General features: G+C 39.1%; 2 protein-coding genes across 3 annotated transcripts; one reads left to right on the top strand and one right to left on the bottom strand.

Moving 5' to 3' along the window:
• Window positions 1-260: 260 nt before the first annotated feature.
• LOC126605118 (probable sodium/metabolite cotransporter BASS3, chloroplastic) lies at window positions 261-1577 on the bottom strand. Its single transcript, XM_050272479.1, has 3 exons — window positions 1092-1577; window positions 586-681; window positions 261-469 (listed from the first exon to the last, which is right to left on the bottom strand). The coding sequence occupies exons 1-3, from the start codon at window positions 1154-1156 to the stop codon at window positions 337-339; spliced, it is 294 nt and encodes a 97-aa protein (XP_050128436.1). The 5' UTR covers window positions 1157-1577; the 3' UTR covers window positions 261-336.
• Window positions 1578-11972: 10395 nt separating this feature from the next.
• On the top strand, window positions 11973-14967 carry LOC126605111 (UPF0481 protein At3g47200-like). Of its 2 annotated transcripts, XR_007616842.1 has the most exons (4): window positions 11973-12138; window positions 12705-14105; window positions 14699-14787; window positions 14906-14967. XR_007616842.1 is itself a non-coding variant. In XM_050272468.1 (2 exons), the coding sequence occupies exon 2, from the start codon at window positions 12737-12739 to the stop codon at window positions 14096-14098; it is 1362 nt and encodes a 453-aa protein (XP_050128425.1). In that variant the 5' UTR covers window positions 11973-12138; window positions 12705-12736; the 3' UTR covers window positions 14099-14259. The 2 variants fall into 2 exon arrangements, 1 of the variants encoding a protein (XP_050128425.1); XM_050272468.1 differs by lacking the exons at window positions 14699-14787; window positions 14906-14967 and having other exon boundaries at window positions 12705-14259.
• Window positions 14968-17663: the final 2696 nt, after the last annotated feature.

Here is a 17663-nt window from a genome sequence, read left to right as displayed (position 1 = left end):
TGCCAAGTCAGCCATCAAATTTAAATTTGATGTTTTGAATTTGACGTCTCATTTGGAGATGCTCTTAAATAGGGCTGGGTTCGGTTCTTTTCGGTTCGGTTTTTTGCCAAAACCGAAACCAAACCGAAATTTCGGTTCGGTTCGGTTCGGCCCATATTTTTTTCGGTTTTTTTCGGTTCGGTTTTTTTTTCGGTTCGGTTTTTTCGGTTCGGGTTCGGTTTTTTTTCGGTTTTTTTTTTTTTTTTTTTTCCTCCAAAAAATGCAAAACAACCACAACATAAGATAGAAATAGAAAATATGACATGTTTCCATCTCTCTAGGACGGTTTTTCAATATTCATGAGACACAAGCGGTGAGAACAAAGCCAGCGTAGAACATCCTCGGCACGCCAGATGCGTTTGCAATTAGTACCCCAAGTAGCGGTTTCAGCACATACTGCGCGATAAACCCAACAGAGAGTGGTAAAGGTCTGCAACAGATGAGAAGTAAAGAGTATTGGAAGCACACTCAAAACCTCACTGACAGATTAGGATAAATAAATGACAGTAAGAAGAATATATACACAACACTGAACAAAGATATTACCTTTTGAATGCAAGAGCAAAATCATCAATCGAAAGTTTGATTCCAATTGACAGCATGATCCCACCAAGAGCAGGGGCATATAAATCCTTGGATACCCTGTATTAATTTTAAGTTAATACATTGCTAAACTAAATTAACAAAAAATTAGACTCTCATCTCATGTGCCTATAAGCAAACACATGCAAGCAGTCCCAGCTCATGAGCTTTAAAATTTTCCTAAACCAAAATCTCTGAAATTAAGAGTTGACTAAAATGAGCCAGGATTAAAGATAATGACTTTAGATTAATCTATACGAAAGGGTATCCACAAATAGTATTAATTTATAAATTTAATCCTTAATTATCCCAGCAAAAACAAAGTATCCATATATAAAATAAGCTAACTTGGACTGGACTTGCTATAAACTAAAAAAAAAAAAAAAAACAGAATCCCAGTTGCTAATTCCACAAGAACTCGACATGCGACCATTCAAAATCCAATAAAATTCAAGAAAACCAGAACTGACCAAGTGAACGTTGACGGCTGAGCCAGAGCAGCAATGGCGGTAGCAGCAACGACGAAAGGAAGCATTGCAGATAAGACCTGAGACGACGAGGACTTGGCACGTTAGAAAGAGGAAGAGAGGAAGGAGAGTTGAAGAGAGGAAGAGAGGAAGGAGGGAGAGAGAGACTGAGGAATGAGGGAGAGAGAGCAGCGGATGAGGAAGAGAGAGACTGAGGAAGGAGCGAGAGTGTTTGAGTGACGGCTGCTAGGGTTTGTAAACTTAACAAATTTTATAAAGCATTAGCGATTAGAATACCTATAAATCATATACTGGTACAGATATAGCAACAACAAGCCTACAGTCAAGTTGGCTTGAAGGAATTATCCCCCCTGGACGGAAGGGGTTCGATTCCTCACAGCAGCAGGTTTTAAGTAAATTTAATTTTAAGTTTAAAAGGTTTGTTGATTGCTCAAAAAAACTAAAAAAAATTTCTGAAACCCTGGAGGCATGAGGATTCGAACCCATGCGCAGGGGCTTGAAAAGTTTCAAGCAAACCAACTTGGTAACAGTTTATGTCTTGTTATGATTGTATCACTAAAGTATTTATAATATTGAAAAAAAATTAAATATATATATCTATTCGGTTCGGTTCGGTTTGGTTCGGTTTCCGAACCTTAAAAACCGAAACCGAACCAACCAGATTCGGTTCGGTTCGGTTTGGCAGTTTCGGTTCGGTTTTTTTTCGGTTCGATTTTTTTCGGCCTCGGTTCGGTTTGGTTTTCGGTTTTTTTCGGTTTTCGGTTATTTGAACCCACCCCTACTCTTAAATGTTAAAATAGTCCATGTGTTTTAGTCATTGGGTCAATTTAGTCCCTATGTTTTCAATTTGGCCAATTTAGTCATTGTGTTTATCTCTGTTAGCCAATTAAGGACATGTCCATCTAATTTATGTAAAAAAAAACATTTATAAACTATTATAAAATTATTTATTTGATTTAAAATATTTAAAAATAAAATAAAATAAAAAATTAAAAGAAAAATTATTCTCCTCCCAACCCCCGACCTCCTCCCTAACGTTATCCCATCTTTTTTCAATGTCACAACCTTAATTATTTTTTAGATTGGAAGTTTTATATCTTATATGCGTTATTTCTCATTGATTTTCATTTTTTTGGTAAAGAGAAAGGGTAAGTATATCTCACATGAATTTTCTTATGGATTTTGTTTTTTTTAAAAGAGATTGAATGAAATGTCTGTAATTGGCTCACATAGACAAACACAAGGATTAAATTAGCCAAATCGAAAACACGGGGACTAAATTGGCCATATGACTATAACAAATGGATCATTTTGACATTTAAGCCTTTTTGAAATATATGCCCGTTGGATTAAATGATGGTTTATTATTTTAATGTCTTCATGGTTATGATTTATGTAGCTTTCTACAAAGTCTATAAATGATGTATTGAAATATGAATAGTTTGGATCGTTGAAAAAAATTACTCAAGGGCCTACTCCTAAGTCCTCCCTAGGTCCTCTGCCAAGATAACGGATTTGAATTTATCATGAAATTGTAATTCTGTTTTGAATTTTGCATTGAAGATTGCTTGATGCCGATCTAGACAACCCACCCTAGAGAGCCGGTACTTTACTGCTAATCCTCATGTGATCAGTTGGTACTTGGTAGCTTTATACCGATTACCACCTTCTTCTTTTATTTATTTATTTTTTTAATTTTTTTTTTTTGGTGTGTGATTTTTATTCTTCACATAACACCAAATTCTCATCTTTCTATTCTATAAAACGTACCTTGTGGTGCAAATTCTCTTGCAATGCAAGTTTAAACGCTCGAAAACATAAACCCAAAACTAAAGAAGTTAAATCTAAACAAATGAGTTCAAGTACTTCTACGTTAGACTCAAGTCCAAGGGCGGTGACACCATTCTACTTGCAGTTGGTGGCTAGTGACAGGAGTTCGATGCAATCTTATATTATCATATGCATACTCCTGAGTCCTATACAAGCTGGATGGATGAAGTGGAAGAGTGCATCCGGCGTGTTGTGTGATGGTTGTATGTCACTGAAGCATAAGGGAAAAATTTATAGGACGGCAATAAGGCCGGCGATGCTGTATGGCACAGAATGTTGGGCGGTGAAGCATCAACACGTACACAAAATGGGTGTAGCGAAGATGAGGATGCTTCGTTGGATGTGTGGGCACACGAGAAAGGATAAGATTAGGAATGAGGATATCCGAGGTAAAGTAGGAGTAGCCGAAATTGAAGGAAAGCTGAGAGAAAATCGGTTACGGTGGTTTGGACATGTGCAAAGAATGCCTACCGACACTCCGGTTAGAAGATGCGACTACGGGACAGAGATTCAGGGCCGAAGGGGTAGAGGAAGACCTAGGAAAACTTTGGAAGAGACTCTAAGAAAAGACTTAGAGTACTTGGATCTAACGAAGGACATGACACAGGACCGAGCACAATGGCGTTCTAAGATTCATGTAGTCGACCCCACTCAGTGACTTGGATTTTTCAAGTCTCCAATCGAGAAGTTTTCCTCACTCGGGAAATTAAGGGAACACTACCTCAACCTACATGCTCCACTCACAAAGCTTCAACATACAAGCTTCAACAAAAGAAAAATTCAAAGAACTTAGTGAAGAAGGATTTGGTGTATTTAACACAATACGTTGAAATGAAACAAAGCTTATTTATTGATATCTCCAATAAGTTACAAATATGTACATATACATGAGTCAAAATAAACAAACAAGAGGGAGCCTTCACAAAGGTTGCTTAGGAGAAGTCTCAGCAGTCGGTAGAGCCCCAGAAAAAGAAGGCACCGGAAAGGGATCATTCGAAGCCTCAGTACTGGACAGAACCCTAGAAGGATGAGGCATCGGAGGTTGATCATTTGGAGCTTCATTACGCGGTACAGCCCCAGAAGGCGAAGGCAATAAATGCCTTTGGAACAAACCCATAAACCTCTGATGATCATGTAAAATCTGACCATCAGATTCCTTCATCTGGTCAAGCTTCCTCTTCATGTTTGTAGTATAGTCATGTACGAGCCGGTGCAACTGTTTATTCTCATGCTTGAGCCCTCTAATCTCCTATTTGAGACTCATCACTTTAGCTGCCAATGATTCAACTTGGCGGGTTCGAGCAAATAGGCGTTGGGCCATATTAGACACAGAACCTGCACACTGAACACTGAGAACCAGAGAATCCTTAACAGCTAACTCATCAGACCGTTTGGAAAAAGTGAGAAGGTTCCTGGCCACCACCGCAGCGGTCATATCATTCGTCATCACGGAATCCCCAACGGTAAGAGGACCAGTAGAGGATAAGAATGATGGGCGCCATATATTGTCTAGAGAAGGCGTGGCTACCTCTTCAACAAGGTTCAAGTTAAAACGACGGTCGGAAGGGCCAGACATTTTCAAAGGTGTTGAAGAGAGAAGAGGTCGGACAAATCAAGATCTTAGAAATGCAAGAAGGGAGCTTCTACTGGTGGAGATTCAGGTGTGCTTTGGAACTTAATACCAGCCTCTATAAAAATCTGCACTCGACGAAGCTTCAGAAATCGAAGAGGCGCCTGCTCAGAAATCGAAAAGGCGTTTGCTTTCTCAAAAGCTGGGCTGCTAAGAGACCACGAGGGCTGATCTCAGGAATCGAAGAGGCGTTTGCTTTCTTAAATGCTGGGTTGCTCAAAGACCACAAAGGCCGATCGCAGAAATCGAAGAGGCGCTTGCTTTCTCAAAAGCTGGGCTGCTTAGAGACTACGAGGGCCGATCTCAGAAATCGAAGAGGCACCTACTTTTTCAGCCTTGTCAGCACCTGTCACATGCACACTCAACTTTGCGGAAATTACGGGCATTCTGTTGAAGATTTATGGTGAAGTAGAAAGCACGTGAATGTTACTATTCAATCATCCACTTTCCACACGCAACATCAGCTCACGGGTACCACAGATAACTTTGCCAAAGATCTCTGACAAAGTTTAGACACGTGAAGCTTGCAGCTCCCATTACATCGCTATGACCAAGAAGGGTAAAAGAATAGCAAAGAAACAGCGCTAACAAAGTTTAGACACATAAATTTTGAAGGTCTAGCTACCATATTATTACCCACAAGGGTAAAGGAACAGGACCACTGCTGGATAATTGGAAAGTCCCTGTGTATCAACCTCTGTGCTCCGTGGCAAGGTAGACTAGCAAACAGGCCTAACCTTTACTCACATTCAAGAAAAAACTCCCAACAAAATTGCTTGCTTCAAGATCGAAGAGGCACCGCCCTCCAAATCTCGAGAGCCAGACTCCCAACATGATTACTTTCTCAAAAATCGAATAGACACCGCTATCCGAATCTCCAGAGCCAGACTCCTAGCAGGATTGCTTTCTCAAAAATCGAAGAGGCACTGTTCTTCGAATCTCGAGAGACAGATCCCCGACAGGATTACTTGGTCGAAAACCGAAGAGGCATTGCTTTCTCAACTTCGAGAACCCCTTAGATAAAGCTTGTCTGTAATCTTCACACCGTTTTCTCAACTTCGAGAGCCAGATCTCCTTGGATAAAGCTTGTCTGTAATCTTCACACGCAACATCAGCTTTCCAGTTACCACAGACCACTTTTTCAAAGTGCTCTGACAGAGTTAAAATACGTGAAGCTGGCAGCTCCCACTACCGTGCTATGACCAAGCAGGGTAAAGGAATAACATTACTACTTGTTAGGGAGACTCCTATATATGTCGACCTTCATCCTCAACGGACAGGCAAACCTGCAAAAATGCTCAACCCTTCCCCATATCTGAGAGGGCACTCCCAACAAAGCCTCTCGAAATACTCAGCTTTCTTTTCCCCCGAGAATACCTCTGCAAACAAGCTATACCAGAGCAAGAATATCTCATATCATCAGGGTTAAAAGCAAGAATATCACATATCATGCTTTTTCCCTGTCTTTTCCTTTGGCCTTGTTCTTACCTACAAGACAAGGAGAAAGAGAGTAATCAGTTAGCACTTGGAATCAAGCTTCCAGTCCGGAACTGACTGCCTGGAACCCCTTACCTGATTACTTACCTGGCATTGCTCTCGAGTACTCATCTTCAACATCTTATGCTTCCAGAGAAGATACCACATCTGCCTGAGGAACAGATAGGGCAAGTGAGAAGGATACAAGGAAGCATGTGGAGACAAGCGTAACAGAACACGTGTCGATACATCCACTACTTTGTCAACAGCAAAAGTATCCCATATCAGCAGGGTCGAAAGTACTCTAGATTTGATGGACTTGTTTTGACCCTTAAATTCTTCAGACGGCCTTATACTCTGGAGGAAACCAGAAAACCCTCCAGCCCAGTTCAAGAATAAGCCTGTGGAAAGTTACTTTTTCAAAAGCAAAAGTATCTCATATCACCTTTTCTCATTTTCTTCTCTTTATCCTTCATGCTGCCTGCAAGATAGGGAGAATGAGAACAATCAGCCGAAACTCGAAATCAAACTTCTGATCTGGGACTGATTGCTTGGAGCTCTGATTGCTTACCTTTTCTGTCACCTCTTTCAGCAGATCCCCTAGCTCGGCGACTTAGGGGACTTCTACTACATGGTTTGTATCGCGCTTGACCAAGCATGAAACTACAAGTAAGCATCAAGTGAAATTGATACATTACCTTATGCATCTCTACCAGTTAAAGATACCACCCTGGAGGGAGGAAGAGTACTTCCGAAGAAGATGCCACATCTACCTATGAGACAGATAAGGCAAGTGAAGACGATACCACACTTCGGTACTTAGAAGTTTCGTGATTACGAGATCATTCTCACACAATATTTCCTAATGTCATTTGTACTAAATCATTCACTTGTACTCACTAAAGGAGAGCTTGAACCTATGTACTGTGTAAACCGTTCACAATTAATGAGAACTCCTCTACTCCGTGAACGTAGCCAATCTGGGTGAACCACGTACATCTTGTGTTTGCTTTCTGTCTCTATCCATTTACATACTTATCTACACTAATCACCGGAGCAATCTAGCGAAGATCACAAACTTAATACTTTCTGTTGTACCAAAGTCTTCACTGCTTTTGTGCATCAACAATCTGTAAGTCCTTACCTTTTTGCGTTGGTAATGGATGAGTTAACAGGACATATTTAAGATGATATTCCTTGGTGTATGCTTTTCGCAAACGATATAATGTTGATAGATGAAACACAGGAAGGGGTAAATGTGAAGCTTAACCTTTGGAGAGAAGTGTTGGAATCTAAAGGTCTTCGCCTAAGCCGATCAAAGACAAAATATATGGAGTGCAAGTTCAGTGCAAACGGATGCCAAAATGAGTTAGGGTGAGGATCGGAGATCAGGAAATGCCAAAGAGCGACCGTTTTCGCTACCTAGGATTTATCTTGCAAAAGAACGGAGAATTTGATGGAGATCTCAACCATAAAATACAAGCTGGATGGATGAAGTGGAAGAGTGCATCCGGTGTGTTGTGTGACCGTCGTAGGCCACTGAAGCTCAAGGGAAAATTTTATAGGACGGCAATAAGGCCGACGATGCTATATGGCACAGAATGTTGGGCGGTGAAGCATCAACACGTAGGTGTAGTGGAGATGATGATGCTTCGTTGGATGTGTGGGCACACGAGAAAGGATAAGATTAGGAATGAGGATATCCGAGGCAAAGTAGGAGTAGCCGAAATTGAAGGAAAGATGAGAGAAAATCGGTTACGGTGGTTTGGACATGTGCAAAGAAGGCCTACTAACGCTCCGGTTCGAAGATATGACTACGGGACAAAGGTTCAGGGCCGAAGGGGTGGAGGAAGACCTAGGAAAACTTTGGAAGAGACCCTAAGAAAAGACTTAGAGTACTTGGATAACGGAGGACATGACACAAAACCGAGCGCAATGGCGTTCTATGATTCATATAGCCGACCCCACTTAGTGGGAAAAGGCTTTGTTGTTGTTGTTGTTGTATACTCCTGAGTCCTACATCAAGATAGCGGATTGGAATTTTGTTTTAAACTTTTGCATTGGAAACTGCTTCACGTCGAAAAGTGGTGTTACATTGAGGAACATTCAATCATGGAAATTCATTATCCTCGAATATATCAAGAAAATTTTGTTGCCTTCCTAATGTTTTCCACGGACTTGCAGTGGGTTTGTGAGTCTCTATAGAGGGCGTTTGTTTGCCCTCATTAAATGGGACTGTACTAAACTAGATTAGGTGTTAGTGTAGTCCCATGTTTGTTAGAGGAAGGGACTAGCTTTAGTGGGATTAAACCTCACTCGCCTCGACTACGGGGCTCGCTAGATAGTTATAGCGAGACCCCCCAAATACCACCGGATTGCTAAGACCATTCTTTTCTCTCACGTTGTTCCACTCGACTCATCGCTCTGCTCGACTCCTCATCCTGCTTGACAACCTCGCCGGACCATCCCAGGACCACTGCCACTTCCTCGTAAATCACGGTTTCCTCTGCCACTTTCTCTTCTTAGTTTTTTTTTTCAATTTTGTTTTGAAGATTCGTGAAATTATTACTGGGTTTTGATAGATTGTTGTTTTTGATTGATTTGTGGGTTTGATTGATTTCTCATATTTGATTGGTTTCTGGGTTTTTATTTTTGGGTTTTGATTACTACCCATTTGTTTTCCATTTATCTGCTATTTTTCCTTTTATGAATTGATTGATAAGTTTTTGTAAGTTGAAGTGATTTTTTTCTTCATTCCCTGCTTTCGTTTTGCTAGAAATTTGATATCATATTTTGGTTTAATCTTTATCCAAAACCTCCCCATTTTCTTACAGTTCCACTACGAGATCTTGAGAAAGCCATGCCCATTGCAGCAAGTGTGCAGGGTTTGGGTGTTCATCTCAGAACTGCAAGAGCCACTAAATTTGCAGGTCTCTCTCAACTGGCAGACAAGGAAACAAATACGAAGACCACAGAAAGTCGCCATGAGGTATAGGAATCCTTGATTTTCAATTTGTCAATCGGGAAGGCCAAATGGCATTGGCTTTTGCAGTTTATTCTGGCGTATTATCTTGGTGTTATTGTGGTCATTTATGATGTTTTATTGACTGAAATTAATGGATGGGTTAATTGGTATCTTGTGGGAAAATTTGTGAAGAAAGATTTTTATGCATTAGAACTATTTTCAGCTGAAAATTTGTGTCTGTTTTCAGTTGGGAAGTTGAATCGAGTACTGCTTTTCTGGTAATTTTTCTCTAATTTTCAACTTCTGGGTTGTTCTTGGTTGTGTTGTTTGTGGTTGATTTGCTTGTGCACTGGCTTTTTTTTTTTTTTTCTGGTTTTCTACATTCGGGTTCTCTAACTAGGCATTTGGTTGCCTATCAATTTGAGTCGTTGAAAGTTTGATAATTCTCCAAGTTGCAAAAGCACCTGCAATTCGTGAAGAAGAAGAAGAAGAAGAAGAGGGCTATGCCTATTCATTTGATATTTTTAATAGAGAATAAATTAAAACATAATAATAATAATAATAATTTATTGTTAATCCAGCTTCTTAATCTGACACTGCATCAAGTGCTTCATTAAGTTAGTCCAGCTTAGTCTAGTCTAAGACAGTCCAACTTAGTCCCTGAAGCTGGTCCAGTCCGAGACAGTCCAATGCAACAAACACACCCATAAAGTTAACTTATCAAAAAGCCCATTTTCAACTAATCATTTTGAATCAGACATAGTCTCCTGCGTCACAGTTTTGATCCACTTCAAGAGCCAAGATCTAAAACCGAAATTTTATTTCGCTTTGTTTGATCATACACAATGCGCTATTTACTTCCAAATTCATCCAGTACCACCATAAAAAGACTCTTCAAGTAATAGGGTATTGCCTATTCACTTCAAATGTGCCGCAGAAATCCTGAAATTCAACATGGCTCTGATTGTCCTCCTTGTTTGTCGGAATACAATCATGTGACTTTGCAAGAATTGTTCTATCAACTCGATTATTCTATTCAGTAACAACATAAACATTTGCAGAGTAAATTGGATCCTATCTTGGTTGTAGTGGTAGAAGACTTTTAACACCAAAATAAATGTTTCCATGCTTTTTTTTTTTTGGCAAAATATTCTAAAATGCCCTAATTTACAAGGAGATTCAAACTTAGCTACAATGGGGATGGGCCGGACACATTATCTTGGTCAACTGACTAGACCTTGAATGCAAATGTTATACATTATTAACATTGTACAGTTTGTTATTTATTTATTCTTTTTTACAGAAGCAATAGAGTGGTATTTCATTGAACTTCACAAACAATTACAGAGGTTTGCCAATCAGGTACATAGCTCCAATGATCAAGAAACTAATATGGAGTAGATTTGAGTAGTCAAACAAACTACAGTAAACCTCGCTGCCACAAGCACTGCCCTACCCTGCAAAACGTTATAGATGATTGCATGAGGGGTAGTATTATAAGCACATCTAATGGATGTTGTCCTTGTAGGACGTGTTTCGTGTAACCGAGGAAAGTTTAATGGATCGCCTAAATACGAATATGCATGAAGCATGCCTTCAGCATTGGCGGAGTCAGAAATTTACAACGATAGGGTCAGGAGTATACTGTCATGGCTTGCGCTCTAGAATTCGTGTCCAGTAAGTGCCATCCATGACTTCTCCACCAGGCTAACGCCAAAGCAAGCGGCGTCGCTCACAACCTGGAGTACTCTCCATGCTTCCTGAACTCAAGTACGAGCTCCATACAACTTGGACCTCAGAGTTCCTCAAACTCGGCCAAACCATCGAGACAATGCCCTAATCAGACTCGACTGATGATGTCATCATCGGAGTACTGGACACCGATGTCTGGCCCGAGAGCAAGAGCTTCGATGACACCGGATTCGGACCCGTGCCCACCTCTTAGAATGGCATGTGCGAATCTGGAACCAACTTCAACTCCTTCAATTGTAACCACAAACTAATCGGCGCTAGGTACTTTGAGCGATGACGATGGAGTGTCCGCCAATTCGACGCCCTAGACAAGGCAGGCTGAAAACGCGAGTCTAATGATCTGGAAGTTGCCAGGCAATAGATTCACGGCGGTATATTCTCCACAGTCAATGTACTCTAAAGCTCTGACAACAACGACAACTTTGATGGAGTGATGGCTAACAAATAGAGCAGCAGCTCCTTCTTCTTCTTGTTTGGGGCTGTCGGCACCGAAAAGGCCCTAGGCCTTTCAATTTTCCTTCGCCTTTTATTGTTAGCCGAAAAGAGCCTACAATTTGGCCACAAGGTTATTGGGGTCAAGGAATCCCATTGCCCCCACCTTGGCTCCGCTAGTGTTCAGATTGATAAAGAATGCCCATAAAATTATCCCCGTCTACTTCTAATTTCTAATTAAGCACTCTTTAGCTTTTAAGTTATAAATTTCTTAAGTTAATATTGTACCTGTTGATACATCATGCTAATTTTTAATATATACCATTGTGTTTATTTTGAGTTCTCCTCTTAATTAACATGGTCAGTTTTGAGAAAATTGATTTGTTTAGTTACCACAAGAACTCTGAGAAGATTTATTACAGTTTGAGCCTTGCATGCAGAATGTTGAATCCATTTAACTTGTGATTGTTTATGCTTTCTTGTTATACTTATGAATCGACATGTGCATTTTCGGTGTGAATTCTCATTTAATCAATTTTCTGAGAAGAATGTCCGTTGACCTAACGGCTACAAGCGCGTCCCCATGAAATACAAATTCGCATTGTAGAAGATCCGAATCTCCAATGTCTACTGATCTGTTTCTTTGTTGTTGGCCCAATCTGTTATTTTTTGTGTTGTGTTTTGTAGACCCAATAATTGTGGTTTAGCTTGTACTCGTTGGCCTATTTTTATCCAAGCCTTTCCCACAGGGCTTCTTTCACTTTCGTTTTCTTTCGGATTTTTTGGTTTTTGTTCAATTAATTGTCTTTCATAGGCCTAAAAAAAGGGATCAACATTTCCTTGTTTCTGTGATTTTTTTTCAAGGCAAAAGAGCGAGCCTGCAATTGGAGAGTTGCATCAAATTTGATCATCTCATAAGGTTCTCCAACAAATTATACAACCAGGTAAGAAAACATTATTATCTTGACCTTTATATATATATATAAACGTGCAAACAAGTGTTTTCTCTTTACCATGTGTATTGAAAATCACTGTAAATTATTAGATTGTTAAACGAATTTCAATCCAAATTAATATCCTCCACTGTTCTTCATATGTATCAATCTCATGTAGTGATTCAATCATCTCATGCTAAAATTTTCGGGGATTAATGTGATAATTAGATTTTGGTTTTCCATGTAGGGTTTGCAAGAATAAAGATTGTTCATTAGATATCATAAGTAAAAATTACAAGAGAAAGATAAATATTTGTTTTTTCATAGTGGGATACTCTTGATGAGTTAATTATATATTAGAAACCTGATTTATCTTAATAGTTATACGCATGATTTGTTAGCGAGTAGTATGAAACAAACTAGTGTTACATGCAGACATTAATCAGATTAGTTTTTTTTTTCCTGCTACAAAGATTATATATATTTAAAGCTGTTTGATCTTATATTGTTCCAATTTTTGTACTTCTCCTGACATTCGGTGGTAACAATTTCCATATTTCCTATATTAAACGCAGAATCCATCTAACTAGGAGTTAGAAGGGAGTTCATGGTGGTAGAGAACGTTAATGATCTCTACACGATGCTAATTAGTCATCGTGGTGGAAATGTGGTTGCAGAAAATAATGCGAATGCGCAAACCTCGAGTGGAAATGGACATGAAGTGGAGTTAATAGCATCCTCGATTCGAGGAAAGCTTCATAAGCAACCTCCTTTACCAGCTTGTACTTGCATATTTAGAATCCCCAGTGTACTACGCAGGCATAATGAAAAAGCTTTTCTTCCAAATTTAGTTTCAATAGGGCCATTTCACCATGGACAAAAGAACCTGCAAGTCATGGAAGAAATTAAACTATGGTATCTTTATTGCCTCCTTGATCGAAAACCAACTTCAGAGACCAGGTTGGAGTACCTTGTGGAACTAATTAGAAGTATAGAACAACATTGTCGTGATTGCTATGGTGAAAAAATTGATATGAGTAGTGAAAAGTTTGTAGAAATGATGGTGGTTGATGGTTGCTTTATTATAGAACTCTTTCGCAAGTATGCGAGAGTGGTGCCTAGTGACAAAGATGATCCTGTGTTCTATACGTTATGGATGCACTCGGCACTTATAAATGACTTGTTTCTACTCGAAAACCAGCTTCCTTGGAAGGTTCTTGACTGTTTATTCCACCACACAAGGGAAAATAATGACAAACCACCGGCCTATTCTCTGTCTCATCTTGCTCTCAACTTCTTCAGGAATTCCACATTCTTACAGTCTACACAGCTTTACGGAAAATCAGGAAGTAAACATTTACTTCACATCATACGACACTCTTTACTTGGCTCATATACGCAATTACAATTAACGTTTAAAAGTTATTGGGAACCAATTCCTTCTGTAACAGAACTTCTACAAGCTGGAGTCCAATTCAAAATCAGAAACACCGGTGACAACATGCTTGATATAACCTTCGAGAACGGAGTGATGGAAATTCCACCAGTAAACATCCGAGAAAATGGAGAGTCTCTCTTCAGAAACCTCATCGCTTACGAGCAGTGTAATCCAAGCATCTCGATTTCTAATATTACCTCTTACGCTGTGGTGTTGGATAACCTTATCAATTCTAGCAAAGATGTAGACTTTCTCATTCAGAAAGGAATTATAACTACAGTACTGAGCAAGGAGGACATTGCCTGTTTCTTCACTAGGCTTTACAATGACACTATTCCCGGCTATTTCTCTTACGCAGAACTCACCAAGAATGTGAATGCATTCTATCAGGACCGGTGGAACAGATGGCAAACAATTCTCAGGCGTGATTATTTTAACAATCCGTGGTCAATCTTGTCATTTGCTGCTGCTCTTATGATCCTAGGCATGACCTTCATTCAAACCATATATACTGTTCTGGCTTACTACTAGGGTTCCGGTATGCACTGTGCAATTGTGCCTTTGTCAATATCTTTGTAACGTTGCTAAATATACATGATCGTGAATTGGAATTGTGGATTTAGCTCATGCTGTAAAATCCAAGGCTGTAATCTGTTGTATGTTCAAAATAAAGCCAAGGCTGTAATTGCTTACATGTGTATGTATCTATATACGAATTTTGTAGCTAGAAATAGCTTGCATGACCCTTTTCTGGCAAATGTACTATTCATACTTGATTCATAAACTTCTAACTATTTTCACTAAATTCATTTGTGGCTACAACTTTACTGCAAATCACGAAATCCATTTTTTTTTCTTATTGCATCAATACCTACACATGATTAGTGTGCTTCACATAGTAAGTCACCGATCAACATGCGAATTTCTGAAGCTGTACATGTTTCGAAATACAGTAGCGCCAGGTGCGTAGGCCCTTATTCCCCTAGTTGAATAAATTCATAGCCGACCCCACTTAGTGGGAAAAGGCTTTGTTGTTGTTGTTTCTCATAACATGTGCATATTTGTTGAGCCCTCATCTTGCCACGGTCACTTCTGAGAAAATTTGATTTGTTTGGTTACGGAAATTTCCAGGAACACTTACTTATATTGTTTGAGATCCTTCTTAACTTCATGCAAATAATCAAGGACGAAAGATTCAATTGCGCTACCAAATAAGACAGGTAATTTTCTATTTCTTATAAAATCCAAAATTCATACGTGAGGTTTTAGATGGCAGGGATAAAATGTATTGACATATATCTGACAGTTGTTTTGGTGCTAATGTATTCATTTTCCCAGTTAGCACCAGCTTTTATTGGCAGGAGGACTATAAGGCCACATCTAATTAGCTACCGTCATGCCAATCGGCATATAGTTTTGGGTCCTTTCCCTTAGTAGTCAGATACATTCATGCTTTGCCGTAATATTCTGCGAAAGTTTAATTTGTTTCGTCACCAAGGATTTCGAGAAAATCTATCAGAGTGAGCTTTACTCTTCGGGCAAGTATTCTCCATCCGCGTGGTTAATCGTCCAAAACCTCTAGTTACTTGCACTTATATCCACGCACGGCTAGTGTTTGTAGTAAAGCATGAAATCCATCACTAATATCACCAAAAGTTGTGAAAATCTCTTCGTCTACTTGTAACCTCATGCCAAACTCATTTGATGCGGAAGGCTTACGATCCTGCAGAATTAGCTGAAGCCCGGTGGACAAATGAGCCGTGTTTTGAACAGAAGTATGTGATTTCAGAGAAAAAACTGATTTGTTTGCTAACTGAAATTCTGGAAAGATTTAACGGTTCAATAACGTTCTTGATTTGCAGCAGTGTGCTCCACCCATCGCACCCAAGTTAGACTGTAGTTTAGATAAATTTAGTGTAATAATAGTAATGTATATACTTGTATAACGTATATCTGTGTACTTTAGACGGTTAAAATTCTTATTTTTGGCTAATTAAGCCAAGCTTACTTCTAATTAACAACGTATATACTCGTATGATTTAGGTCCCATCGCTCTCTATCAATTGTGGACCCAACACAAAGCTAAAATTTGACGTAAAGTATCAAGGAGACAAGAAGTAGCTGTTAGAATATGAGTATAAAAACATGATTGTGGATTAGCTGTTATATTGGATGAATTTTGAATGGAAAAGTCTTGATAAAGTATTTGTGTAAATCCTATTTCTTGTAGGATTATGAGTGTTTTTAGTGTTACTTTGGGAAAAGGTTTTGGATCCTTCTCGGATTGATCTTGTACACTCATTGTGTAAAATGGTTTTTGTTTTAGTGTCTAACACTAATTCTAATAGGAGAATGTGTTGGATTAATGCTGTATATAACCACAATCACTGCTCTTGCAAAGATACGGCTCATCTTGTATTGAATACCTATTGTTCAAAGAGCTCTCTAGTTTTGCTAAAGAGGAGAAGATTGTCTAGTGGTGAAGCTGCTATGGCTTCTTCGAGTTCAAGTTCTGCAGGTATGTTTTGACTGGTTTTATACTGAGGTTTATGGTTCTGTTGTTCACATTGTTTGTTGGTAGTATTGGTGATTTATTGGCATATCTATGATCCGTGACAAGGTTCCAACAGTAGCTAGCTATAACTATATAATAAGGGCGAGCAATTTCTCCTTCTCAAAGTTCCCTCCAAGCTAGAGAGAGAGCCTGCAATGGAGAACTGCATCAAACTCGATCATCCTCGTAAGTTTCTTCTACAAATCCTCAAATTAATGTAGGAAATTAAATAACAAGTTTTGCTTTAGTCTTTACCTTTGTCGATTATATGCAGGGGCGGAGCCACCAAGGAATTAGGGTAGTCCTCAGTCCATCCTGACTTCATATGAGGTGTGAACCTCATGGAAGAAGATGAAGCAAACGACATTGTTAAGCTGTTTTGATTTTAAATCTTTTCAGCTGTCTAATGAAACAATAAGTTTGGCAGGGAAGTTTTAAAAGAGATGTGCAATTTTAAATGGAAAAAACAACACCACTTCTGGTTCAATTCTCTCACCGAACAGTAATATACATCCTATAATTTTCTAAAGCAACCCACCTTCTTTATTTGCAGACCTCTCCCCCTTGTCCTTCTTTTTCTACTTCTTTGTATTTTCTTTAGCCTTCCACAACCTACCTCTTACTTGGTTGTCTGGGTTTTTACATTTTTTTCTTCTTAGTATTGAATTTAAGAGAATTTTTTCAGTTTTGTGAGGATTACACAAATTGCATATGTCAACATGTTATGAATTCAACTTTTTACACACACTCGTATATATATATACATATTTGTGAAAGGCCCCTCCTCATTCAGAATTCTGGCTCCGCCACTGATTATATGTGGGCTAGTTTGGTTGTGGAATAGATGTGTCGATATGAGATGTTTCGATTCTAACGTAACACAGCGACATGTTAAGATGCATTAATGTATATAACTTTCATTTATTTGTTCTCCTAAACATAGTGCGTAGAGTATTCAGAGGTATTTAATCCTAAGATGTTGTCAACTATACATTTATTATGGTCTTTTTCACGTACAAGCCCTTGCTAACATTACACTTTTTATAAAAAATATAGCAAACCGAATACTTTGGAGAGAAAAAAAATCCTGCTGACTAGCTATGTAACAGTTTCCATTTTTAGTTTCCTGTATCAAAAGCAGATTTTACTAAATAGGAGTCAGAAAGGAGTTCAAGGTGGCAGAAAATAATGTGAATGTGCGTTCCTTGAGTGAAAACAGAAGCGAAGTTGAGTTGATAGCATCCCCGATTCGAGGAAAGCTTTACCAGCAGCCTCTGTTCCCGGCTTGTAGTTGCATATTGAGAGTCCCTAGCGTATTACGGAGACATAATAAAAACGCTTTTGTTCCAACTTTAGTTTCAATAGGGCCATTTCACCATGGAAAAGAGAACATGCAACTCATGCAAGAAATTAAATTGTGGTATCTACATTGCCTACTGGAGTGCTTTGTCGAAGCCTTTAGAAGCATGGAACAACATTGTCGCAGTTGCTATGGTGAAAATTTGATACGGGTAGAGAAAAATCTGTGGAAATGTTAGTAGT

The sequence above is a fragment of the Malus sylvestris genome, chromosome 15, assembly GCF_916048215.2.
Source record: "Malus sylvestris chromosome 15, drMalSylv7.2, whole genome shotgun sequence".
Classification (NCBI taxonomy): domain Eukaryota; kingdom Viridiplantae; phylum Streptophyta; class Magnoliopsida; order Rosales; family Rosaceae; genus Malus; species Malus sylvestris.
Note: the sequence above shows the minus strand (reverse complement) of the source record. Positions and strands in the feature narration are given on the sequence as shown.

Coding starts and splice junctions, on each gene's coding strand:
- LOC126605118 (XM_050272479.1), bottom strand. CDS start 1,156: ATGCTTCCTTTCGTCGTTGCTGCTACCGCCATTGCTGCTCTGGCTCAG. Junction 682..1,091: donor CAGCCGTCAACGTTCACTTG/GTCAGTTCTGGT, acceptor AAATTAATACAG/GGTATCCAAGGATTTATATG. Junction 470..585: donor TTTGCTCTTGCATTCAAAAG/GTAATATCTTTG, acceptor CATCTGTTGCAG/ACCTTTACCACTCTCTGTTG.
- LOC126605111 (XM_050272468.1), top strand. CDS start 12,737: ATGGTGGTAGAGAACGTTAATGATCTCTACACGATGCTAATTAGTCAT.